General features: G+C 40.8%; 2 protein-coding genes across 7 annotated transcripts in view; one reads left to right on the forward strand and one right to left on the reverse strand.

The window, feature by feature from the left end:
- The window catches only part of MCOLN3 (mucolipin TRP cation channel 3), a 36,309-nt gene extending 29,253 nt beyond the window's left edge, over window positions 1-7,056 (reverse strand). For 2 of the 5 annotated variants that reach the window (XM_069570869.1, XM_069570614.1), the window contains exons 1-2: window positions 6,684-7,056; window positions 80-309 (exon numbers count right to left, since the gene is read on the reverse strand). In XM_069570869.1, coding sequence (XP_069426970.1) covers window positions 80-309; window positions 6,684-6,759 — 306 coding nt within the window. In that variant the 5' untranslated portion in view covers window positions 6,760-7,056. Of the gene's footprint in view, window positions 1-79; window positions 310-6,337; window positions 6,604-6,683 lie in introns of those variants that run through there. The other 3 variants (XM_069570944.1, XM_069570695.1, XM_069570780.1) reach the window with 2 other exon arrangements.
- Window positions 7,057-19,720: 12,664 nt separating this feature from the next.
- The window catches only part of DNAI3 (dynein axonemal intermediate chain 3), a 93,307-nt gene continuing 87,160 nt past the window's right edge, over window positions 19,721-25,867 (forward strand). For both annotated transcript variants that reach the window (XM_069571073.1, XM_069571146.1), the window contains exon 1: window positions 19,721-19,873. The gene's annotated coding sequence lies outside the window, so the exon portion shown is untranslated. The remainder of the gene's footprint in view (window positions 19,874-25,867) is intronic.

A 25,867-nucleotide genomic window follows, 5' to 3' on the forward strand; every position in this document is an offset into this window, starting at 1 on the left:
TTTAAAAACAAAACAAAACACACAGTCATCTTTGTTAGTAAAAGACAACTTCACTAAGCTCATGATCTGAGGTGCCTACCTGTATAGTCACCATTGCAATTTTTAGAATTTGTATGGCAAGTTTCCAGGGTTTTCTACCTCGAGCCCAGAACTTCTCACAAGGATTCATGAAAAAAAATTTGAGTTTTCGTCTCATCTGGTCTTCTAATAGAAGTTCCTTAGAGGGAGATGTATGCTGGTTAAAGGTGCAGCGATTTTCCTCTTCATGAGAGCTGCAGCTACTTATAGCAGCCTTAGGATTTGCCATCTCTAGGAGGAAAAACAAAAAAAACTGTAAGTAAAGGCAACACCTATGTTCTTTGTTTTTGAAGGATGGTTGACGGAGTCCAAAGAAAAGATCTGCTTTCAAATAAGCGCCATTGTTCTAAACTGCACCTCCGAAGATCAAGGAACAGGACAGAAAGCCGAGAAGTAAACCGTATGGTCAATTAATCCACCACAAAGGAGGCAAGAATATACAATGGAGAAAAGACAGTCTCTTTAATAAGCAGTGCTGGGATAACTGGATGAAGTGAAGTGAAGACGCTCAGTCGTGTCCGACTCTTTGCGACCCCATGGACTGTAGACTACCAGGCTTCTCTGTCCATGGAATTTCCAGGCAAGAATACTAGAGTGGGTTGCCATTTCCTTCTCCAGGAGATCTTCCTGACCTAGGGATTGAACCTGGGTCTCCTGCATTGTAGGCGGATGCTTTACCGTCTGAGCCAGCAGGGAAGTTCACCAAGGAAAAACCATAGCCTTGACTAGATGGACCTTTGTTGGCAAAGCAACATCTCTGCTTTTTAATATGCCCTCTAGGTTGGTCATAACTTTCCTCCCAAGGAGAAAGCATCTTTCAATTTCACGGCTGCAGTCACCATCCGCAGTGATTCTGGAGCCCCCAAAAATAAAGTCAGCCACTGTTTCCACCATTTCCCATCTATCTGCCATGCAGTGATGGGACCAGATGCCACGATCTTAGTCCTCTGAATGTTGAGCTTCAGGCCAACTCCTTCACTCTCCTCCTTCACTTCCATTAACAGGTTCTTTAGTTGCTCTTCACTTTCTGCCACAAGGGTGGTGCCATCCGCATATCCGAGGCCATTAAAAGAATGAAATTAGAACATTCTCTAACACGATATACAATAATTAACTCTAAATGGATTGAAGACCTAAAGATAAGACTGCTGCTGCTGCCAAGTCCTTCAGTCGTGTCCGACTCAGCATGACCCCATAGACGGCAGCCCACCAGGCTCCCCATCCCTGGGATTCTCCAGACAAGAGTACTGGAGTGGGTTGCCATTGCCTTCTCTGAAAAGTAAGATGGATACTATTAAACTTTTAGAAGAAAACATAGGCAGAATACTCTTTGATATAAATCACCGCAGTATCTTTTTTGATTTGTCTCTGAGAGTAATGGAAATAAAAACAAAAATAAACATATGAGACCTAATTAAACTCAAAAGCTTTTGCACAGCAAAGTAAACCACAAACAAAATGAAAAGACAACCCACGGACAAATATTAAAAACATATAGGAGAAAATATTTGCAAACGATTTGACTGACAAGGGATTAGTCTCCAAAATTTACAAGCAGCTCATGCGGCTCAATATACAAAAACAAACAACCCCAATCAAAAATGGTCAAAAGACCTAAATAGACATTTCTCCAAAGACTTGCAGATGATCAAGAGACATGTGAAAAGAAGCTCAACATCACTAATTATTAGAGAAATGCAAAGCAAAACTATAGTGAAGAATCACCTCACATCAGTCAGAATGCCCATCATCAAAAAATCTACAAACAATAAATGCTGGGTGTGGAGAAAAGTGAACCCTCCTATGCTGTTGATGGGAATGTAAACTGATACAGCCACTAAGGAGAACCGTACAGAGGTGCCTTAAAAAACTACCTTAAAAAACTAGGAATAAAACTATCATATTACCCAGCAACCCCAACATGTTGTTTTTTAGTCACTAAGTTGTGTCCGACTCTTTTGCAACCCCGAGGACTGCAGCCCACCAGGCTCCTCTGTCCGTGGGATTTTCCAGACAAAAATATTGGAGTGGGTTGCCATTTCCTTCTCCAAGGGATGTTCCCAACTTAGGGATAGAACCTGCATCTCCTGTATTGGAGGGAGAGTTCTTTACCATTGAGTCATCAGGGAAGCCCACTAATGGGCATATACCCTTAAAAAAACCATAATTCAAAAAACACATGTACCCCAGTGTTCATTGCATTTGTAACAGCCAAGACATGGAAACAATCTAGATGTCCACTGACAGATGAAGGATAAAGAAGTGGTACATATACACAATGGAATATTACTCAGCCATAAAAAGGAATGGATTTGAGTCAGCTGAACTGAGGACAGACAAAACCTAGAGCCTGTTATACAGAGTGAAATAAGTCAGAAAGAGAAAACAAATATTACATATTAATGCATATGTATGGAATCCAGAAAAATGGTACTGATGAACCTATTTGCAGGGCAGAAAGATGCAGACATACAGAAAACAGACTTGTGGATAGAGTGGGGTAAAGAGAGGGTGGGATGAACTGAGAAAGTGGCATTGAAATATATACATTATCATGTGTAAAATGCATAGCTAGTGGGAAGCTGCTGTATAACACAAGGAGCTCAGCCCAGTGCCATGTGACAATCTAGAAGGGTGGGATTGGGGGGTGGGTGGGATTGGGGGGTGGGTGGGAGGGCAGCTCAAGAGGGAGGGGATCTATGTACACTTATGACTGATTCATGTTGTTGTACAGCAGAAACCAACAAAACATTGTAAAGCGATTATCTTCCAATTAAAAAAGAAACTATAATGAAGATATTACCTCACACCAGTCAGAATGGCCATTATCAAAAAATCTACAAACATAAATGCTGGGTGTGAAGAGAAAGAACCCTCCTACACTACTGAAGGGAATGTAATTTGACACAGTCACTATGGAGAACAGTATGGAGGTACCTTAAAAAACTAAAAACAGAGCTACCATATGAGCCAGTAATCCAAGTACTGGGCATATATCTGGAGAAAAACATGGTTAGAATGGACACATGCACACCAATGTTCACGGCAGTGCTGTTTACAATAGCCAAGACATAGAAGCAACCTAAATGTCCATTAACATATGAACAGGCAAAGAAGATGTGGTATGAATATATATATGGAATATTCAGTTCAGTTCAGTTGCTCAGTCGTGTTCGACTCTTTGCGACCCTGTGAATTGCAACATGCCAGGCCTCCCTGTCCATCACCAACTCCCGGAGTTCACCCAAACTCATGTCCATCGAGTCGATGATGCCATCCAACCATCGCATCCACTGTCATCCCCTTCTCCTCCTGCACCCAATCCCTCCCAGCATCAGAGTATTTTCCAATGAGTCAACTCTTCCCAGGAGGTGGCCAAAGTACTGGAGCTTCACCTTCAGCATCAGTCCTTCCAAAGAACACCCAGGACTGATCTCCTTTAGAATGGACTGGTTGGATCTCCTTGCAGTCCAAGGGACTCTCAAGAGTCTTCTCCAACACCACAGTTCAAAAGCATCAATTCTTCGGCGCTCAGCTTTCTTCACAGTCCAGCTCTCACATCCATACATGACCACTGGAAAAACCATAGCCTTGACTAGACGGACCTTTCTTGGCAAAGTACTGTCTCTGCTTTTTAATATGCTATCTGGTTGGTCATAACTTTCCTTCCAAGCAGTAAGTGTCTTTAAATTTCATGGCTGCAGTCACCATCTGCAGTTATTTTGGAGCCGAAAAAAACAAAGTCTGTCACTGTTTCCACTGTTTCCCCATCTATTTCCCATGAAATGATGGGACCAGATGCCATGATTCTGAGTTTTATGGAATATTACTCAGTCATAAAAAAGAAATTATTCCATTTGCAGCAACATGCATGGACCCACAGATGATCATGCTAAATGACATCAGAGAAAGACAAGTATCATGTGATATTGTTTATATGTGGAATCTAAAAAAAAAAAGTCATACAATGAATTTATTTACAAAGCAGAAACAGACTTCCAGTCACAGAAAACAAACTTATGGTTACCAAAGGGGAAAGGTGAGAGAGTTAAATTAGGAGGTTGGGATTAACACACACACTGCTACTGTGCTGCCGCTTAGTCACTTTGTTCTACTCCCTGCGACCCCATGGACTGTAGTCCACCAGGCTCCTCTTTCCATGGAATTCTCCGGGCAAGAGTACTGGAGTAGATTGCCATTTCCTCCTCCAGGGGATCTCCCCAACTCAGGAATCAAACCGAAGTCTCCTGCATTGCAGGCAGATTCTTTTACCACTGAGCTACCAGGGAAGCCCCAACATATATACACTGCTATATATAAAATAATCAACAAGAACCTACTGTATTGCACAGGGGACTCCACTCAATATTCTGTAATAATGTATATGAGAAAAGAATCTGAAAAAACAATAGATATATGTATATGGACGACAATCAATTTGCTGTGCACCGGGAATTAACACAACATTTTAAGTCAACTATAATATAAAACAAAATTTTTAAAAAATTTAAAAAATAAAAAGAATGTGATTACAATTATAAAAAAAAAATAGACTGCATTTTGGTGTTTACAGAATCAGTTAGAACATAGCAAGTCATTTTTCTTTACATTTCAGTCACTGAATGAATTTTTACCCAGTTGAAAACTACCAAGTTCAAAGGGCTGCTGTTAATAAAAGATTATGGTACCAATATATAGTATATATATGCTTTTTGCCTCATTCAGTAACAGACATAGTTAGAGTAGGGTGTCCTGAAAGCACTGAAAAGGTTTCAGAAAGCAGGCTGGACTCTGAAATTATGTGCTAAATTTTGTGTGTATATGAATATGGGCAATTTTCCTGGAGAGATACAGTTTTGTCAGATTATATTAAAAAATTTTTTTAACAATTGAATTAAAGGTAAAAAATGTGATGTAGAGAACAAAGATCCTGTTTTGTTTCTAATCCTGGTTCTACATTGAGACACTTCTGTGACCATATGCAAGTCATTCAGCCTGTCTGAGCCTCAGTTTTCTCTTCTGCAAAATGGGAATAAGAATATCTACATTTTCATGTGTTTCTAGTGAGAAAATGAAAATAAAGCCCTTGCATAGGGTCTAACACTAAACCATCAGCCTTACTTTCCCTACAGCTCCAGCAGACACAGCAGCTTCCTAAACAGCCAACAAAGTTCCTAAGAGGCAGTGTGAGCTTCGGGGGACTTACAAATGAGGTCTGCAAAGAACTCAGAATCTCAATTTAAGTTCAAATCCCAATCGGCAACATCACTTGCATGAAGTTTTTTATTGAGGGCCTTTATATTTATATTAGCACGCTTTACTTTTCAAAGCGCTTCATACTTTTTTGTCCCTTTGAAAGGGATAGGGCTGGTTTTACTGTCTTCATAGTCAGCTTATCCAAAGTGATAAAGAAGTCACTTTGTAAACTGGAACCTATCCTGGACTGTCCCTCAGACTAATCTTGATATTATGGAAACTTCTTAAAAATAAAATACCACAAACCACTATGGACAGTATCGTTCACATTTTTACAGAATAGAAAGGCTGATTCTGTGTGATATTTTTATCAAAAATTCTAAGAGTCAAAGTGTACTAATATAATATCTAACAAGTCACTGTTTAAGTGCTTTCTAAGTCTAGAATCCAACATTTGGTTCTGAGTCAAACATTGTTAGCAAACTCACCATCTCCAAACAGTAGATACTGACTGTAAAAACTGTCCATGAGGAAGGTTTTTAAGTTTTTGATGAATGAAAAGATTAATAAAGATACTGCTGAGGCAATAGAGCATACATATATTTACAATAGCATATGCAGTGCTTTCAAAGTGAACTAATTAGGAAAGAATTCATTAAAGTATGGCTGCTGCGGGTGTTTAAATGCCTGTCAAAGTCTGAGTACAGTAACTCCTAGATACAGACATAGGGAGAGAAAAAAGATAATCCCTTAGGATTTTCACTCAAGAACATTTTATTTCTTTCTTCAAAAGGGTATATTAATATTTTCATCAGCATTTAAAGACACTGTATCTATGGGATTTATAAGGAAGCTGATTCATGCCAGTTCATGGAAACTCACAGATGAAGAGTAACAAAATAAGGGAACTGTTAATAATATAGCCTCTGTTAGTGAATGACAGATTTGAGCTCACCTTCAGCCCTTTCTACTTCTGATACTGGTAAAATTAAACTAGCCACACGCCGTGTAACAGTAACCCATAGGAACAAAGTGAAAAAGAAGCCAACCACAATTAACTTACTCAGCACATCGCGCACCAAGCTTACAGAAAAGATGTTCCATTCCGAGGACTGACCGCTAAACTCGCTGCAAACCTTCGCTTTACTGTCACAGAAAGCGCCCGTCTGAAGGCGCACTTTAAAAACGGAGACTGTCCGAACCCCTCGCCGCGCCAAACCCTGCACACCCACCCGGGCTTTGGTCCCAAGTACATCCTCCCTCTTCCTTCTAATAAAACAGCACTCCGAGTCCGGAGAGGTTGGCCATGCAATCAGCAGACAGCCACCGAGCCCCGAGCACCACGCGGAAGTCCGCCCCCTCCCGGTGGCGGCGAGCCACATCCCCGCAACTGCAGGGGCGTCACTGACCTTGTGCGGGCTGCAGAGCAGCCGGGGGGCCGAACCGCTGCAGCTCGCACCCCGCTCCCTCCTGTGTCCCCTCCATAGCGCCGCCGTCGGACCCGACCCTCCCGCCGTGTATCACGGATGGCTGGAGACGCGGCGGGCTCTCCCTTCGCGCCGCGGGCGCCGTTCCCACGACACCTGATGCCTCGAGGTGCGGCTGGGTTCGGCTCACCTGCGGCCGCGGCGCGGGAAGCGGGGCGCCAGAGAGGGCCGGTGGGGTCCTACTTCTCCGCGGCCGGGGCCGCGGCAGGTCAGCCCGCTCTAGAAACCTCTACAGCCCAGCTCAGCCGGGGTTCGACGTGAGCCCAGCAGCGGTGGCATCCTCCCTCCGCCGGGCGGGTGAACCCGTGACCCGCCTCCGCAGCTCCGCTCCCTTCCACGCCCCTTTCTGCAGCGGTCTTTCTGGACCTGGGGCGCAGGAGGCCTCTGAACTAGCCCGGGGACATCTCTGGGCCATCTCTGGGCGCCTCACTCCCTTCGCGCCCCTCCCTGCTTGCGTAAACGATCCTCTCCGCCCTCCGTGGGTTTCTCAGGTTGCTCCAGAGTTGCGCTGCCCGGGTGCGAGGGCGTGGGCTCCTGGCTTGCTCCCTCTACTTGGGGCTGCAGGGAAGGGTGGGTGCGTAAAAGAGCCAGGCAGGATGTCAAATGCCTGGAGGCATGTGAGTACCCATTGCTCTCTGCTGCTGCTGCTGCTAAGTCGCTTCAGTCGTGTCCGACTCTGTGCGACCCCATAGACGGCAGCCCACCAGGCTCCCCCATCCCTGGGATTCTCCAGGCAAGAACACTGGAGTGGGTTGCCATTTCCTTCTCCAGTGCATGAAAGTGAAACGTGAAAGTGAAGTCGCTCAGTCGTGTCCGACTCTTAGCGACCCCATGGACTGCAGCCCACCAAGCTCCGCCATCCATGGGATTTGCCAGGCAAGAGTACTGGAGTGGAGTGCCATTGCCTTCTCCCTAGCAGCCTTCTATTCTAATTTTTGTAGACAAACCGGGAAGGGGAAGATCTTTCAAACTTGAGCCTTATACCCTCTCTAGGCCTTTCGGTTTGAGGGAATTGCTATAAAATTAGTGGATGTTGACTAGACTCTTCTAAACTGGATGTCGGGTCTGAAAGAGCCCTGAAAAGCTCTTAAAAGAAATATGACTGGAAATACTTGAAATAAAGATTCTTTGCTTGGCCAGACTTCAGTCAGGTTCCTGAAACCTTCTCCTAGGCTCATCTGTGCACTTGCTTGTAAAATCCAGTTTTAGCAAGAACTTTACTAAGTCAGTTTAACTAGGAACACCCACCTCCACCCCAGTATCTGATGATCCTCAATATATGATCAGGTTCCGCATCTTCCACCATTCCCCAGGTGATGTCTGATCGTCCTGGCTCTTTTTCAACAAGAATCCTGCTAGATTAATTTCGCCAGAACTCCCCTTAGCCTTATTTTCTCTTAGTAAAATTTTCCATTCACTGAACCCCTATCCTGCAAATTTCCACTTGCCCATGCGGTATTAGGAATTGAGTTCCATTTCTCCCTCCACTGTAAAAATCCCATCGCAGTGGTCCCTACAACTATCTAGGTGGACACTTTAATCTGTCATTGACGATTTTTTTTTGAGAATAGATCTCCAACCGTAAGCTTTTTCTTAATGAATTCTTTTTTTTAAAATTAAACTCATCAGGAATAATGAATTAGGAACTTAGATTACTTTTAATGACACCAATTTGGATTTGTTTTCATTGATTTCTTTCTCTTTTGGCTTTGAGCTAGTTTATAAAGGTCACTGAATTTCCATAACCGGTCGTTCCTCAAATCATATCAAGAGCTTTTAGATATTTTACAAAAACTTTTCCAAATCCTAAACCAGAATAATTTGCATAGGTAGTTTATAAATGGGAATATCTTTTCTTGCCATGGGGTACAAGAATTTTATGCTGTTCATGAACTCAAAATTCCAAGTGCTGTGAAAAAGGTGGTCACAAGGGTCTAATTGGCACATTCAATTCTCAAGTGCAATTTGGAAAACGTAATTTAATCTTTCATGCCCCTGTGCCTCCACATTTTGCACTTTCTCCACCATAACAGTGATGGTGGGAGTTTGAAATGCTTGATTGTTCAGGAACAGTCTGAACTTTAGAGGGTTTTGCAGGCCTAAGTGCTAGTCCTAGTTAGAGCTGAATTAAGTAGGCTGGTGAATAAAAAAAGCCAGGCTTTGGTGTCAGGCAGATGAAATAAGTTAGTAAGTCATGTCTTACTCTCTGCGACCCCATGGACTGTAGCCTGCCAGGGTCCCCTGTCCATGGAATTCTCCAGGCAAGAACACTGGACTGGCTAGCCATTCCCTTCTCCAGGGGATCTTCCCACCAAAAGGATCAAACCTGGTGATAGGGTCTGCATGGGGGCCCATTGTTAAAATGGCTCACTGTGCTGACCACGCAAACAAAAGATAAAGTCACAGTGACCCATGAAACTGACCACATTGCTTAAGCGACATCCTGTTTTAGCTTCTGACACTTACTTTCTCGACATTATGCCACCACCCTGCCATGGGACACTTGAGGCTCTCTCTTGAGACCACATGATGGCCAGACTCCAGTTGCAGGCTAAACTAACCACCCCACTTCAGGGGACCTGATTTCCCATCTACAGGGTATAAGAGGGATCCACCAGAAGGGTGGGCCGCTGTTTCTTCTCAAGGGCCATTCTCCCTTTCATTCTCTTTAATAAATTTCCTTTTCTTTGCCTGACTGCTGGGCTCATTCTCTTTTTCTCTGCACTCGCCTTACACTGGGGTGCCCTCCATCGCAGGCACATTCTTAACCGACTGAGCCACCAGGGAAGCCCATGGTGTCAGGCACCTCGGGGCCCAAATTGCCTTCTCAGCCACCTACTCCCTGGCCTCAGGGACCTGCTTAAGCTCTCCACGTTCCCATTTTCTTCCACGTGTAATTTGACTAAAAGGAATAATGAATTTTAATAAATTGGATGCATACAAAGCACCCATTATTGTGCCTGGCCTATTTTATACACTTGCAAATATTAATCCTTTCTAAATTTTTATTTTTGAAAAATCTAAATTAGTGAAAAAATCAACTACGTTCATAGATTGCAAGACTCAGTATTATTAAGATGTCACTTCTCACCAAGTTCATTGATAGATTCAATCTCATTCAAAATTTTATACAAACTGACAGGCTATTTCTTTTTTTTTTGTTTTCTTTTTTAAAATTTATTTATTTTACTTTACAATATTGTATTGGTTTTGCCATACATTGACTTGAATCCACCGTAAGTGTACATGTGTTCCCCTTCCTGAACCTCCCTCCCACCTCCCTCCCCATCCCATCCCTCTGGGTCATCCCAATTCAATGGAAATACAAAGAGCCTAGAATAGCCAAAGCAATATATTAAAATAAGGGTAAAATTGGAAGACTTGCCTTACCTGATTTCAAGACTTATTATAAAGCTCTGTAAGCATGACAGTTTGGAGTCTCTGAAAAAAGGCATAAAAGAATAAAACAGAATGGAACAGACTGTCGATTCCAGAAATAGATTCCTACGCATACAGTCGATTGATTTTTAACAAAGGTGCTAAAACAATGTTAAGGGGAAAATTGAGCTTTCACAGTCAACATAGTGATATTATTGGCTCAGAGCAATATATACAATACACTATATACTGATGGTGGTGGTTTAGTCTCTTAAGACGTGTCTGACTCTTGTGACCACGTGAACTGTAGCCCTCCAGGCTCCTCTGCCAGTGGGAATTCCTAGGCAAGAATATTGGCGCATTTGTCATTTCCTTCAGGGGATCTTCTCGACCCAGGGATCGAACCAGCGTCTCTTGCATTGACAGGCTCATTCTTTACTGCTGAGCCAGCAGGAACAGTACTGACGTCAAGTCTAAAGGAAGAGAGGAAATATTTGCATACAGAGTCAAAAATTAAGGTAAATATTTCTGGAAGCATGTCAGGAGCATATTAGAAAGGTTAATATCTAAGATGTCTGTCTTGCTTGTAACTGTTGTCATAGTTTTCCTGGCTTTGCTGCTGAGCACTTCTTACAAATAACATAAATAGTAATATGCTTAATATATATTATATAATTAATGTTTAATATATATGTATATAATTAATAATTTATATATAGAGAGAATACAAAAATGTGCTAATCCAGTGGGTGGTATTTCAAGGAATAACATTTTGTAAGAATAATTTCATAAATTCATGATTTCAAAATATTTATATGTAATATTATTGCTCTTGCTAGGAAATCCCAGTGTTACATGGTTTGAATATTATCTAATCATGTTTGCTGCATTTTTCAGAGTTTGAATATTCACTAAAAGATACAGTTCTTTGTAAAACAGACCACATATTTTCATAGTGAAAAAGGTAATTGAACTTATAAAAAGCAACAGATACTCTAATGCCCAATCTGATAATACTTTTGGAAGCACTTTTAACCTCTGAACCAACATCAAACACAGAGTAAGAGGAATTTTCTCTCACCTGGAACATTTGTTGCAAAACAAAGATCAAATCTATTGGATAAGGCAATTAATGTTTATATGTTTTAAGATGTCATTTGAAGAATAAGTTTTTAAATATTAAATTTTTTACTTTTTATCTATAAAAATTATTTTTATTTAGAATTTATTTTGCATTAATGCTTACCTCTTTTAATGATTTTATTATGAAATATCTATAACAGGTAGCATACAGCTAAAATATACCATCTTGTCCAATATATTGGTTCATCATAATAATAAATGACACTTTTATTATTATTTTTTTTAAACAGAAGGAAATCTCTGGAACTTTTATTATAACCCTATCACAGTAAAATAGTTGGTTATTATCATGGTTACCATTATATTTTAAAAACATGCGAAAAAGGGTTATGAAAAATATAAAATAGGTCATTATTTCAGGAGTTGTTTTTTTGCTGTTGTTGTGTCTGAATCTCAAAGATTGATTTCTTTGGGGAATTTGGAAACACTACTGCAATAACCAGTGAATCCCCTATAGCCTTCTTGGTAACTGACCCATGGAAAAGAGCTTTCTTTCACAACTTTATCTTCTTCTCAAAAATCCTCTGTTTCAGAGTAACCTAGGTCAGCTGAGAGCCTTAGGAAGCATGAGTATTAAGTCATGCATAGTGAAGTGGAAATAGCTCAGTCGTGTCCAACTCTTTACAACCCCATGGACTATATGGCCCATGGAATTCTCCAGGCCAAAATACTGGAGTGGATAGCCGTTCCCTTCTCCAGTGGATCTTCCCAACCCAGGGATCCAACCCAGGTCTCCCACCTTGTAGGTGGATTCTTTACCAGCTGAGCTACCAGGGAAGTCCAGGTCATGCATAGTCCATCCAAAATACTTCCTGCCTTTCTTTTTGTATCTGCACCACTCATCTTATTTACCTCTTAGTTCCTTATCCTTTTTAAATTAAAATGTTTATTTATACAATACATATGTATTCAAGTATATCTTGAGAATCGCCTATATTCTAGTAAGAGTATTAGGTACTATGGATAGGAATATGAATAAAACACAGTTCCAGCTCTTAAAATCTTACAGTCGAGAAGATAATTTTTTTTAATTAAGAAAAATTTAAATACAGAAAAGTACAAAGAAAACCATTAATCTCACTCAATATTCACAACCTCAAATGCAACAAATTTTATGTTTTATTTCATTTCCAGTCTTTTTTTAATCTAATGAGAAATAAAACATTGTAAAATTAACAGTCCCTCCCTAAATGGAACTTTCTGTCATGAATGGGTATGAATCATCTCAATAGTTCATTTGTAATATTTTTCTCACATACATGTGCCCATAATAAACAGAAATAGCTCGAACATGTTTTTGTCAATAATGGCATTGTTCTGTGCATAAGTCTTCAACATTCACCTCACCATTTTGGCTCTGAGTTACATCCATGCCAGTTTATTTATTTTAGCAGTTTTATGGCAATTTATTAACTGTACCATAGCATTCTATCCATTTCCCTACTAATGGACATTTAGGTTGTTTCCATCTTTTGCCATTACAAAAATTTTACAGTGAACACATATGAACCATTTCCTCACATGTAAGAATTCCTCTAGGGTAAATATCCAAGAGTGGAATTGCTGGATTATAGGATATATACATTTTCAGTTTTACTAGATACTGCCAAATAACTCCCCAAAGTGGTTGTTCCAGATCATTTAATGAACATTATACGCTGCACCTTCTAATAGATTCCGGCACTGGGTATGCAGAAGTATAATAAAAAAGACAAAATCTTTGGCCCTCATAGAGTTCATAATTTAGTGGCAAAGAGAGGCAACAAGTATAATAAGGAATTTATAGAATGTCTTGAGTGCATGTGTGCTAGTTCACTTGAGTAGTGTCTGACTCTTTGCAACCCTACGGACTGTAGCCTGCCAGGCTCCTCTGTCCATTGGATTCTCCAGGCAAGAATACTGGAGTGGGTTGCCATGCACTCCTCCAGGGGATCTTCTCGACCCAGGAATCGAACCTGTGTCTCTGTCTCCTGCATTGACATGCAGGTTCCTTACTGCTAGCACCACCCGGGAAGCCCATAGAGTGTTTTAGAAGGTGATAAATATTGTCAGAAAAAAATCAAGCAGAGAATGGGGAGGGAAGAGTATTGAGAAGTTGCCATTTTAAATATGGTGGGGGTAGGCCCAATTGATGGAGAAGGAAATGGCAACCCACTCCAGTGTTCTTGCCTGGAGAATCTCATAGACAGAGAAGCCTGGCAGGCTACAGTCCATGGGGTCTCAAGAGTTGGACACGAGTTAGCAACTAAACCACCACCAGGCCTAATTGAGAAGTTAGCATTTTAGCAAAAACATGAAGGAGATCTGGTTTAAGTGTTCCGGTCAGAGGGAACAGCTAGCGCAGAGCAGGACCATGCCTGATGTGTTCGAGTAACCCCGAGGAGGCCAGTGTGTCTGCAGAGGTGTGAGCCACAAGGAAGAATGGTAGGAAATGAGACTAGTAACAGGGGCCAGGTTAAGCTGGACCTTGTAGGTCGTTACACAGAGTGAAATGAGAGCCTTTGGAGAGTTTTGGTATGACTGGTATGATACGACCTATGTTTTACAAGTGCATCCCTCTGATTGCCATGTTGAAAATACATCCCAAAAGGGTGAAGGATGGAAGCAAAGGCCTCAGAGGATGATTCTTGGGTCTTTGCCTAAATAGCTGTAAAGACTGAGTGGCCATCACTTGAGGGAAGAAGACTACAGGATAAGCAGGTAGTTCATCAGTTTAGCAGAGAATCAGGAGTTCAGTTTTGAACATGTGTTTGAGATATCAGTTAAGTGCTTCTCAAACTATCTGTTGGAAGCAATGTGATTTGGTTTTGTTTCCATTTCTCTCACAGACTGATATTTCTGTGAAATACAATACAAATATATTTCTAGAAAATGGAATAAAGACATTTAGAGTACAAACCAATTTTTTCATATGTGATAAAAAGCAGCAACTCTATCAAAATGCTAGAAAGGTTTTAAGCAACTGCGATTTCAGTATTTCTTTTGTTGTAGATTGTTAACAAATATTTCCTGGACTGGTAACAAATATTTCCTGACTGATTCTGATCTGAGGGTCACACGTTGAATAACCCTGTATTAGACATCCAAATGGAAATGTCTAGTAGACAGTTAAATATTCACATCTGCCTTCAACTGTCATCAAAGGGCAAAGGCAATGTCTGAACAGACGCTGAACAGAGTTTCAAATTAATTTTGATTCAACAATCACCACTGAGCATATACTACATTTTTAAAAATTATATATTGTATATATATTTTTAAAATTTTAATTGGAGGCTAATTACTTTACAATATTGTGGTGGTTTTGAGCATATACCACATTTGAGGCACTATGTTGGCCTTTTTAATGGCAGTGCTATGATGGAGGGACAGATTAAGATCTGTGGGTAATCTGGACAGGGTAGTAATCTGTTATCCCTTTATACTAATATTCTTTAAAATTTTATTTTTACTATATAGCTAGTGAGAATAGGTAAAAACTAATTTCTGCTAACAAACATGATTGGTTTCTTTAAACTGAAAAAAAAATGTATTAAACACAATTTTCTAAACTAGTTGCTTCTGAATAGGTTTTTACTGGGGACATATCTAACTGTTCAAACTTTAAACATGAAAACTGGCTAAACTCAAGAATGGGAATTTTACCCTTTTTTAAAAAACTTTGTGATTTGTACCCTCATATGGCAAAAATAGTAACATGATTTTGTTTCAAATCTGAAGCTACTTGGTTGAGAGAAGAACCAGTTTTCTCTCTCTCCTGGAATGTAAGAAGTCCCCTGTGGAAACCTGAATGAACTGACTGCCTGTTTCCAATTCATACTGTGAAGAGTTATCTTTTTTGAAGAAAGCCATTTTCAGCAGCAGTGTGGGTGTTCTCGCTCTTTATGTGACTTGGCTCCGAGGAAAGCATTATTGTCCCAGATTTTGCAGAAGTGAAACTGAGCTAGAGGGAGTTCAACCGCTTGTCTGAGGTCATTTATCCAGAAAGTGACAAATTTAGACTCTAACATAATTTTTAAACTTTATACAACGTATTATTTGAATGATACACTTAAAAAAGTAGAATTTAAAGTACCTTGATAGCATTAATAAGTATACATGTAGAACTGGTTCCTGATGCCTGTTGATACTGTAGGACTATCACCTCTATACGACACTCTCACTCACCAACTGTTTCTAGTGTAGAGTGGAGCCTCATCTATACTCACAAATACTCTGCTACCCCATGGCATTGTGTTCTCCTCCTCAACTCCTGCATTGGTCCCTCTGCAGACACAGGCTGCCCACAGCCTACAGACAGTCCCTAGGCCCCCACCTTCGTTTGTGGGAAGTACCAACAGGTTTGATGGGAGTGAGGGTTGTGCTCTGTTTAGTCACCATTAGACTCAAGCCTTTCTGTGCACAAGTCATAAGAAAGCCTATCGTCTCACTTGTACATATTCTCATTTCTTATAGAAGTTTCTGTTCATTTTTTCCCCTTAGAATTGCCACAGTTGGTCTTCTCCCCAATAGATAAAGCTTTGTTCCCAGGTCAGATTTTTTTTTTGGTCTTTTCTCATTTCTGAATCTGAGTACTCTTCTGGGATACTCCTCAGTTCCTCAAGTAGTAGATTGTGATAGTTTTCCCAAGCACTGTCCAAACGCATCAGAATCCCAGCAACTTGGGGCTCAAACAGAGACACTTCCTTCTCTCCCACCCTTTCTTTCTCCCATGCATACTCATGCAGACAGACAGAATACTGGAATGGATAGCCATTCCCCTCTCCAGAGCATTTTCCTGACCAAGGGATCAAACCTGTGTCTCCCGCATTGCAGGTGGATTCTTTACGATCTGAACCACCACAGAAGCCCAACAAAACATGTAATGACTCCTATTAAGGGTATTCAAGCTCTAGTTGCTGAACTAACTCTTAAACAAAATTCTGAAAAGGGGTGAGGAAATGAAGCCCTAAAGTAGCAAAAATCTAACTCATATCTAATTTGTCAAAGTGAAAGTGAAATTGTTATTCACTTAGTCGTGTCTGACTCTTTGAAACTCCCTGGACTGTAGCCTGCCAGGCTCCTCTGTCCGTGGCATTTTCCAGGCAAGAATACTGGAGTGGGTTGCCACTCCCTTCTCCAGGGGTTCTTCCCCACCCAGGGATCGAACCTGGGTCTCCCGCACTATGGGGAGATTGTTTACTGTCTGAGCCACCAAGGGATTACCCCCTGTAAACCCAATCTGAAGTTACAAGGTGTCCTTAACCATCAGAGAAGTATTTTCAATAACAGCTTCTCGATTCATTACATTGTCACTCAACTGATAAGTTTAGTTGCTCAGTCATGTCTGACTCTTTATGACTCCATGGACTGTAGCCCTCCAGACTCCTCTGTCCATGGGATTCTCCAGGCAAGAATACTGGAGTGGGTTGCTATTTCCTTCTCCAAGTGATCTTCCCCAACTCAAAGACTGAATCCAGGTCTTCTGCATTGCAGGCAGCTTCCTTACCATCTGAGCCACCAGGGAAGCAACTAATACAACTAAACTAATTTTTAAATATCTTCAAATTGCCAGCAGATTTCACTCAGCATCCCCTGGGAGAGCATAACAGTGTTCACTAGCCATCATGGGGACCACATCCATGAAAGAACATTAATTTATAATCTGAATTTGTAACATGAAGAAATCACTAAACATTTCCATTTGATTTCTAGCCTTCTTGGTATTAGGATCTATGACTCATTCCTCCAAATGGGCATCCCTTTGGGATGTCTGTAAAGATGACACAGAGGCTTGATGTGTCATCTAAATCACAAGGTTATAATATTTACTTCCTTAAATCTGACTGCAATGCAGTATGAATTTTTTTTAAAAAAGAAAACTCTTTAGAAGAAAATAAAGAAATTTTTGTTAGAGAGTTTTATCTAGATTTGGTCTCAAGAAGAGTTAATCAATTAAATGACTCAACATATATTAAATACCTATGTCAGATACTGTGCTAAACAACGGCAATATAATGGAGTAAGACACCATCCCAGCCCTAAAGTCTAACAGGGGAGATATCCACACAAACAAGCCATTGCCACACAGTGTAATAGTTGCTATAAAGAAAAAACAGAAGCAGTGACTAATTCTGTTGGGTGTCTGGGTGTCTTTCAGGGAATATGGTATTTAAGTTGGTCTTGAAAAATAGTTTACTGGATAATGCAGATGAAGGAAGGCATTAGAGGTTGAGTAGAGGTAGAAGTGGATGCACAGTTATTAAAGGGTAAGGCATATTTAGGGAGCAGTCCAGGGCTCTGCATAACCAGAGCTCCACCTCTCTTCCTGGGACACACAGACTCCCGGGCCTGTGCAGCAGTACGCCAGGAGCTGTGGAAACCCCCAGGGTGAGCATGTCACAGCTGTCCAGGGCTTTTTTGAGTTTATTCAATGTTATGTCCATTTTAGTTAATAGTGATTTTGGACACTTTCCCCAGTTTATTGAAATACAAATGAATAAGGATTTTAGGCATATTAAAAAACAAAAGCGAGCATGAACATATTGTGGAGCAGAATGCTAAGACCTCATGAATTCTTTGAATGAAACAAACATCTCTCAGTTGCAGAAGTCCATTTCAATAACCCTTCTAGCTAAGCTATAACCCCTCTATCAGCCTGTTACCAAGCCCCAACCTTTATGGTTCCATGCCTCTCAGCTCTTAAAGGGGTTCAACTGAAAAAAGCTGCACTAAAATGTGGACTGAATTAATGTGAGAGGCAGGAAGTAAGGTTAAAAACATAACTTATTATCCTCTGGATATTTTTAAGGTATCCTTCAGAACCTTATTTGTACAGGGTTTCATATGCCAGATTGAGAATATGTAAGCAGGATGCTAACAGGATTGAATTTCTGTTTCAGAACACTCTGTGGCACTGTGGCAAATAAATTAGAGAGCAAGAGACAGAACAAGTCAACAGACCATTATTACCACCTAAAATAAGTCAGAAGCAGTGAAGACGGCTAAGAAGAGATAGATTATTTGTGAGATAGTTTAGAAAAGGAAAATGACAGGATTTAGTGATATTGACTGAGGGAGGTAGGAGTCAGGGGTGACTCAGATTTCTTGCTTTGCAAACTAATGGACAGTAAAGAAGTGAAAAAAAAAAAAGTTTCTGAAGATACCTGAAAGACATATGAAAGATAATGATTGATTTTTGCTTCTGCTAAAATGTGATGCCTCTGGCACAGTAATTATTCATTATCTTTATTTAGCAACCATTAAACACCATGAACTAAGCTAGATATACTTGGAAATATCCAAGAGGTAGTGGAAATTCAGGTCTGGAATTTAAGAGATGTGTTAGGTTGAGAGTATAAAAATGGAAGTCACTGATGTGTTTGGAGGGACGGTTGAAGCTAAGCAGCAGGGTTATGATGCCACCAGGAGACTGCAAAGAGTAGGAAAAGAAGATTTTTCAGGACTGAGTCCAGGGGAGAGCCTGGGAAAAGGTTTTCACAAAGTCACAATAATAAGACTTCCTCCTAGTTTTGTTTTTTAATGACTGATTTAGTGAAATTTATTTGCATTTTGCAAAACATAAATTCTTCAGATATTTGAAAGAATGTACATGATCTTCCTACACACCATATAAAGTCATCTTGTTCAGGGTTACTAAATTTCAGATATGTTATGAATCTATAAGCTGTTGCCAAATATTTTCGTTTTAATTGGGTGTAAAATAGTAATTTAGACCAATTACAGAAATCAATTGAATTACTTCATTAAATTCTGCCAGCTTAGAAATTAGGCAGTTTTAATTATTTTTCTAAAGGAGGAGAGGGCGGGTAACAGATGAGCTTTACTGTATGAATCCCATAGGAGCCGTAATTATAGATAAAATTAACCTTGGTGTTGCTGAGGGATTTAATCAACTTCCCCTGGAGATTCACACTTTCATTTTGGCTCACACTCTGTACAAAAGTTATTTTGGCAAGAAGTAAATGTAAAACGTGAAAAGTTCTAGGACACCGCGAAACCCGATCGAGCCGTATTTTCTTTCCTCGAGACGTAAGTCTAGGCAGGTTCCGGGCAGGGACCCGGGTTGCAGCTGGGGAGGCAGAGCAGCAGCCCTAAATCTTCACATCGTCCTTCGTTCCTGGATGCTAGAGACCTCACCCTAGAACGGCTCTCCTTTAGGTACGGCTGCTCTGGGTACGACAAGGCATGCATCAAGCCAGGCAGTCGTGGAGTTAGACCAGGTTAGGCTCTTTACACTTTCAAACTGCACATCTCTTTCTTACTGGTGGGAAACTTGAGGGCCTCCCTTCGGTTCAGGTTGAGTGACGTCATCACCATAGCAACCAATCACAAATCAGCTCTGAAAGAGACCGGAGGGAGCGGGCATTGTACTGGTGATGCCGTTTTGTCAATCTCAGCAGAGGACCAGCCTCTTTTCTCTTAGCAACGGATGCGTCAGGGTAACAGTTTGCTGGAGAAACTAGACTTTCTGTTCTGGGGACTTGTTTTTCTGAGAGAGTAGAGTCAAACTCTCATCTCCAGCTCCCGAAGGAATTTTTCTCCAGGGTATTGTGAAGAGGCTTCTTTTCCCTTCAGTTTAGCAGTATCAGGTAAGGGAAGCTTTGAGTGGGAAAGGAGGTTTGGAAAACAAGTCAGTATTTTACTCACAAGGGCATTAGGAACACTCGCTGTGCCAGTCTTCACATGGTGAAGACTACATAAATCTACAAAACTTTCTCTGCTTTCAAAGAACTTCCAGCCTAACCGGGGACAAAAGTAATAATGAGAGAGCAGTTAACAACACTCTGAGAACTTTGAGGGCCGGTACCTGTACACAGGTTTTGTATTCCCAGTGCTTTCACATTGCCTGGAACATAGTAGAAACCCAATAATTATTGGATGGATGAATAGATGGATAAAAAGGAAAACAGCATGATCCTGGTTTAGCAGATCAAAGAAGAAATGATTAATGTGGACTGAAGTGATTAGATGTCTTCAGGACTTAAGAAAGGGCTTTAGTAGATGACATGAAGAAGGTAAACAGAGGAACTTTAGCTCTTTGAAAGTAAGGGCCTTGTCTTATTCCTCTGTTGACTTCCAGAACCTGATTGATGTTCAATAATTTCTCTTTCCCCACGGTGTATTCTGAATGCTGAATGCACTTACAGCAATCCTTCAGGCAGCTCAGAGTTTGAGGTTCCTGGCTTTGCAGAAGCCTGGCATAATTAACTAGGCTGCAGCATGATTAGAAAGTATCAAGGAAAACAGGATTGTATTAGCCTGAGTGAGAAAGTTGCAGAGGCTTCAGAGAGAAGGTTGAATTGAACCTTTAAGAATGAGTAAGATTTCAGCAAGCAGAGATGTGCATCATATGGAAGATGGGGGGTGGGGAGGGCAGGGCGTTTTCACTCTCTGTTTAGAGAATGGATAGTAATTCTATGAGGCCAGAGTAGAACTAGAAGAATATATGTAGTGAGGCTGGCTGCGAAGGGTGTTAAAAGTGATGCTTAAAATTTGGACTCTCTCCTGTTTTGTTAAATCTGGTCTTCAAACCCTGAGTGTAAGACTGCCTCACAGTAATTTTAAAAAGGCAGAGTCCCAGGCTCACCCAGATCTACAGAATCACAGTGGGAGTCCAGGAAACTTGCATTTCAGATGAATTCTATTTCTATCCTACTGGAGGAGAATTGGAGAAGGAAATGACAACCCACTCCAGTACTCTTGCCTGGAAAATCCCATGAATGGAGGAGCCTGGTAGGCTACAGTCCATGGGGTTGCAAAGAGTCGGACACGACTGAGCGACTTCACTTTCACTGGAGGAGAATGCCTCTGTGGCTGATAGAAACCCACTTTATATTCCCTAGTATACAGGGAAGTGGCCTGTTAAGATCTGCATTTTAGGAAGAGCACTCTGAAGGCCTGCCCTGTGGGACTGTTCTGGTTGGAACAGAGGTGGGGAGTAAGTTAAGTGTTCATGATCTACTTGGTCTAGTGGCAGGGTAGGGGAAGAGGAATCCGTGGACAGAAAAAAAAAATTGCGTGTTTATTTTGACTAACCACTAATTGAAATGCATTCATTGGTAACAAACCACAGTAGTATTCACGGGACCTGTGACTTTGTCATCAAAAGATATTATATACCTTTTCATATAATATCATGGATGTTATATTATTTATGCTCACCACTTCTTCAAAATTAAGGCAGTCATAGAACCACTGCTAGATCTTATTTAATGTATTAATAAAGAAGCACATAAATTATTATACCATAATTTTTTAAATAGTTTGATAACTGTATTTCAGTATAATGTAGTCCATGTAATCCCATGTTTTTGTCTGATGCATGGGCTTCACCAGGCTGCCAGAGGGGTTTATGGCACAAGACAGGAACTCCTGATATAAGAGGACATGTTGAAGACCTAAACCAGAGGAGGCTATGGGAGAGGAAAGCTTGGAGTTCAGGAGATATATCAGAGGGAGAAGTCATGATTTAGCATCTACTTAAATAAGTAAATATCTGATATTGGAAATAAATGGAAGTAGGTTAGAAGGGGAGAAACGAGAAGAGAAGACTAACAAATATTGTAGAAACAGTTATCTCTGGAGTGTGGGTGTCTTGCACTTTTCCAAAGATGGCAGAAGAGCCCAGGAGAACCTTGAAGCTTAATCATCAGGATCTTGGTAGAGATTGACCAAGAAGCAGCAGTTCTTGGAAACATACTTACAAGACTCCCAAGATGTTAGTCTTGGATCTTATTCTAAATCTCTATTTTTTAACAAAAGTGAAAGCGATGGAGGCAAACATGATGAGCTTACATATACTTTGGGAAGATGAAAGAGGATAAAGAGGCTGATGGCCATCTAGACAAGGTCAGATAATTGAAGAAGTCTTAAGGAAGTAATACTTACATAGAAAGACACTAGGTGAAGATGAGGTTCCAGTGCTACAGGTTTTCTTAGAATTAAAAATCTCATGAATGGCTGTGAGCCACACAGGCATATATGTAACAGATGAGAATGTGTACAGGTATGTGCAATACAGCAGAATAAACTGAAGAGAGGAAGCTAACAACTGTTTACATTGCTGTATTATGTCAGTTATAATTCATATCATTTATCCCTTCATTTGCAGTAGTTGCCTTCCTGAAGCCTCATAGAAAAACAGTCCCAGGCAAATCTTTAGTTTGGAACCAAGTCATGGACAGCTCTGAATGCAATGCTCCTCATTATCAGTGGAGTACCATCACAGGTTTTGAACATGAACTGTTGCACAGAGCATGTATCCAGTACAGTTGTCCCTCAGTATCTATGGCAGGGTTTTTTTTTTTCAGGCTTCTCCATAGATACCAAAATCCAAGAGTGCTTTTATAAAATGGTGTATTATTTACAAACCCTAAGCACATCTTCCTGTGTACTTTAAATCATCTCTAAATTACTTTTAATACCTAACACAATGTAAATAATAGTCAGTGCATGGCAAATTCAAATTTTGCTTTTTGAAACTTTATGGAATTTCTTTCCTCAATGTTGTTGATCTGAGTTGGGTTGAATCCAAGATTGTGGAACCCGCAGTTATGGAGGAGGGTCCACTGAACTCACTTCTTCTGTCACTCCCAATTGTCTTTTGCTGTCATTATGGAAGGTAGAAAATGTGTCCTTTGGTGCACTGGTAGCAAAAAGGCATTCTGGAATGAGTGAGTTAATTTACAAAGTTACTATCAAAAATACTTACATGGAATTCTTAAATATTTGTAAGTATTATCTTTCATAAATTCTGTTTTTAAATTCAATCAGCTATGGTGGCTTTGAAAACCAATTGTAGCACAAGCCTCCAGGGTAGACATAATCTTTATTTTAGGAATAGATGAATATCTCTTCTGCTACTCTTAATCATGATGGATTTACTTCTGTTGGGAACAGGAAAAATATGGTGAGCATTTCAGAGTAATTTTGATAAAATGATATCTGTATTGAAAGTTTTCTGTGACCTTGAAGTAGTCGATTTAATGAGAGAATTTTGGAAAATATAATATAGCACATTCACTACACAAAATATGCTGTTGGTTTTATGAAAAATTTTAGTAAGACCTGCTGTAATTAAGGGCTTCCCAGATGGCTCAGTGGTAAAGAACCCACCTGCCAATGCAGGAGATACAAAAGGCTAGTATTCCCTTTCCTACCAAGGATGCAAGGGAGCAACAGACTAGCTAAAAAATGTTTCCTAAGGCCCTAACAGGCTTCTCTGGTGGCTCAGACAGTAAAGAATCTGCTTACAATGCAGAAGACACAGGTTCAATTCCTGGTTCAGGAAAATCCCCTGGACAAGGAAACGGCAACCCACTCCAGTATTCTTGCCTGGGAAGTCCCAGGTACAGAGGAGCCTGGAAGGCTACAGTCCGTGGAGTCACAAAGAGTTGGACATGGCTGAGTGACTGAGGACACCCATGCACATTTAATAGCAACATTTGAAGAGAACTGGGCGCATATAATTGATTTGACGTTTCTTGGGATGGTTTATGTTAAGCTGAGACCTATACATTCAAGTGGCACCTGTCTGGAACCTGTGATTATTTTACTTCATGTGGCAAAGAAGAATTAAATTTGTAGGTGAACTTCAAATTGCTAATCGGTTGACCTTAAAAGAGAAAGATCATCCTTTATTATCGAGGTGAGTCCAAGGTAATCACCAGGGTTCTTAAAAGTGGAAGAGGGAGGAGGAAGAGAAGGTAAGAATATTCTATATGAGAAGGACTTAAACCCACCATCAGTGGTTTTGAAGATAGAGCCAGAGTGCCCACAAGCCAAGGAATGCTGAGGTCCTCCAGTAGTAGGAAAAGGCAAGGAGATGAATTCTCCCCTAGAACCTCTAGAAAGGATGGAAATGTTGATGCATTTCCTTGTTGATACATTGATTTTAACCAGACTTTGAAACTATAGAACCGTGAGATAAATTTTTACTGTTTTAAGACACTAAGTTTGTGATAACTGTTTTAGCAGCAATAGAACACTAATACAGCATGCATACTGCTTATTCATAGAAAAAAAGAAGAGTGAAGCCGTTAGTCACTCAGTCATGTCCACCCCATTGACAGTAGCCCAAAAGGCTCCTCTGTCCATGGAATTCTCCAGGCAAGAATACTGGAGTGAATAGCTACTCCCTTCTCCAAGGGATCTTCCCAACCCAGGGATGAAACATGGGTCTCCTGCTTTGCAAACAGATTCTTTACCATCTAGAAGCCTTTTTTTTTTTTAGATTGGAATTTCATAAGCTAAGAATAGAAGAAGGGGAAGAAGGACCAAGGAATCATTAACAATTTTTCTTGGTACATATACTATGCCAGTTACAGAGGTCACAATAATAGGAAAGAAAATGAACCTCCATCCTCTCAGTATATAGTCTATTTCACATGCCCCAAATTGAGCTCCCAATCTTCCCTTTCAAAACGATTCTTCCTGGGGAATTCCCATCTCAATAAACAGCAAACCTATGCTTTCAGTTCTTGAGGCAAAACTGACTAAAGTCATCCTTGATCTCTTTCTTTCTCTCAGAACCTGCATCCAAGTCATCAGCAAATACTGTGGGTTCTACAAAATCTATCCTGAATCCAGGCAGTTTTTCCATCCCACTCTCACCTCCCTGATCTAAACTGCCACTATCTCTTTCTTGGATAATTGACTGTCTTTTAATTGGATTCTCTACTTCAGTTCTTTCCTTGCTGTAGTCTTGGCATCACAGCAGCCACAGTGATTCTCAAAATGTGAATCAAGTCAAGTGAAGTAACTCCCCAGCTCAAAAACATCCAAAGCTCCCCCCTTCGTTCACAGTGAAACCCAAAGTCCTTCTCCATGACCTAGCCCTCTTGTGGTACATTATATAATTGCCCCCAACTATCCACCTCCCTTGTAGGAGGATCATCATTCCGACTCATTCCTAGGCAAGCATACATTCTTACCCCCTTATCAGGATTGACTGTGTGATTTGGTTGAGCCAATGGAATGTAAGCAGGAAAAAGGACAGTGCACCAGTGTCAAGGAGAAGAGTTAGAAAGCATTCTCGATTTTATTAGCTCTCACTTCTTCTTCTGCCGCAAAAGTAGTATGTGTCAAATAGGCACTGCTCCTTCAGCCTGTGTCGCAGAAAAAGACTGGAGCCAACATCTCACCCACAGCCATAATAAAGAACATGGGAAGAAAGAAATGTTTGCTGTTGCATGTTACTGAGCAGTAAAGGGCATTTGTTTCTACAGCAAAACTGACTGTTAATATAGCTGCATTACCTCTCCAACCAACTTCAGGTCCTAGTCTTCCCCTGAGTCTCTCTGCTCCAACCATCACGACCTTCTTGCGTTTTCCTGAAGCGCCACACAAACACTTGCCCCAGAATCACTACACCTACCATTCCCTCCGCCTGGAAATACCCTTTCCTTCCTGAGATACCTGCATTTCCGGCTCCCTCCCTTCTCTTGGGACTTTGCTTCAATGTTGCTTACGTGAGGTCTCCCTGCATGCACTCTCTCTCCTCCTACACCCACCTCTGCTTTTCCTTTTCTCCTTAATAGTTATCATCATTTGAGGGACTGATTATTTTGTTCCTTTCTTTGCTG

Source organism: Ovis canadensis, chromosome 1 (assembly GCF_042477335.2).
Source record: "Ovis canadensis isolate MfBH-ARS-UI-01 breed Bighorn chromosome 1, ARS-UI_OviCan_v2, whole genome shotgun sequence".
Taxonomy (NCBI): domain Eukaryota; kingdom Metazoa; phylum Chordata; class Mammalia; order Artiodactyla; family Bovidae; genus Ovis; species Ovis canadensis.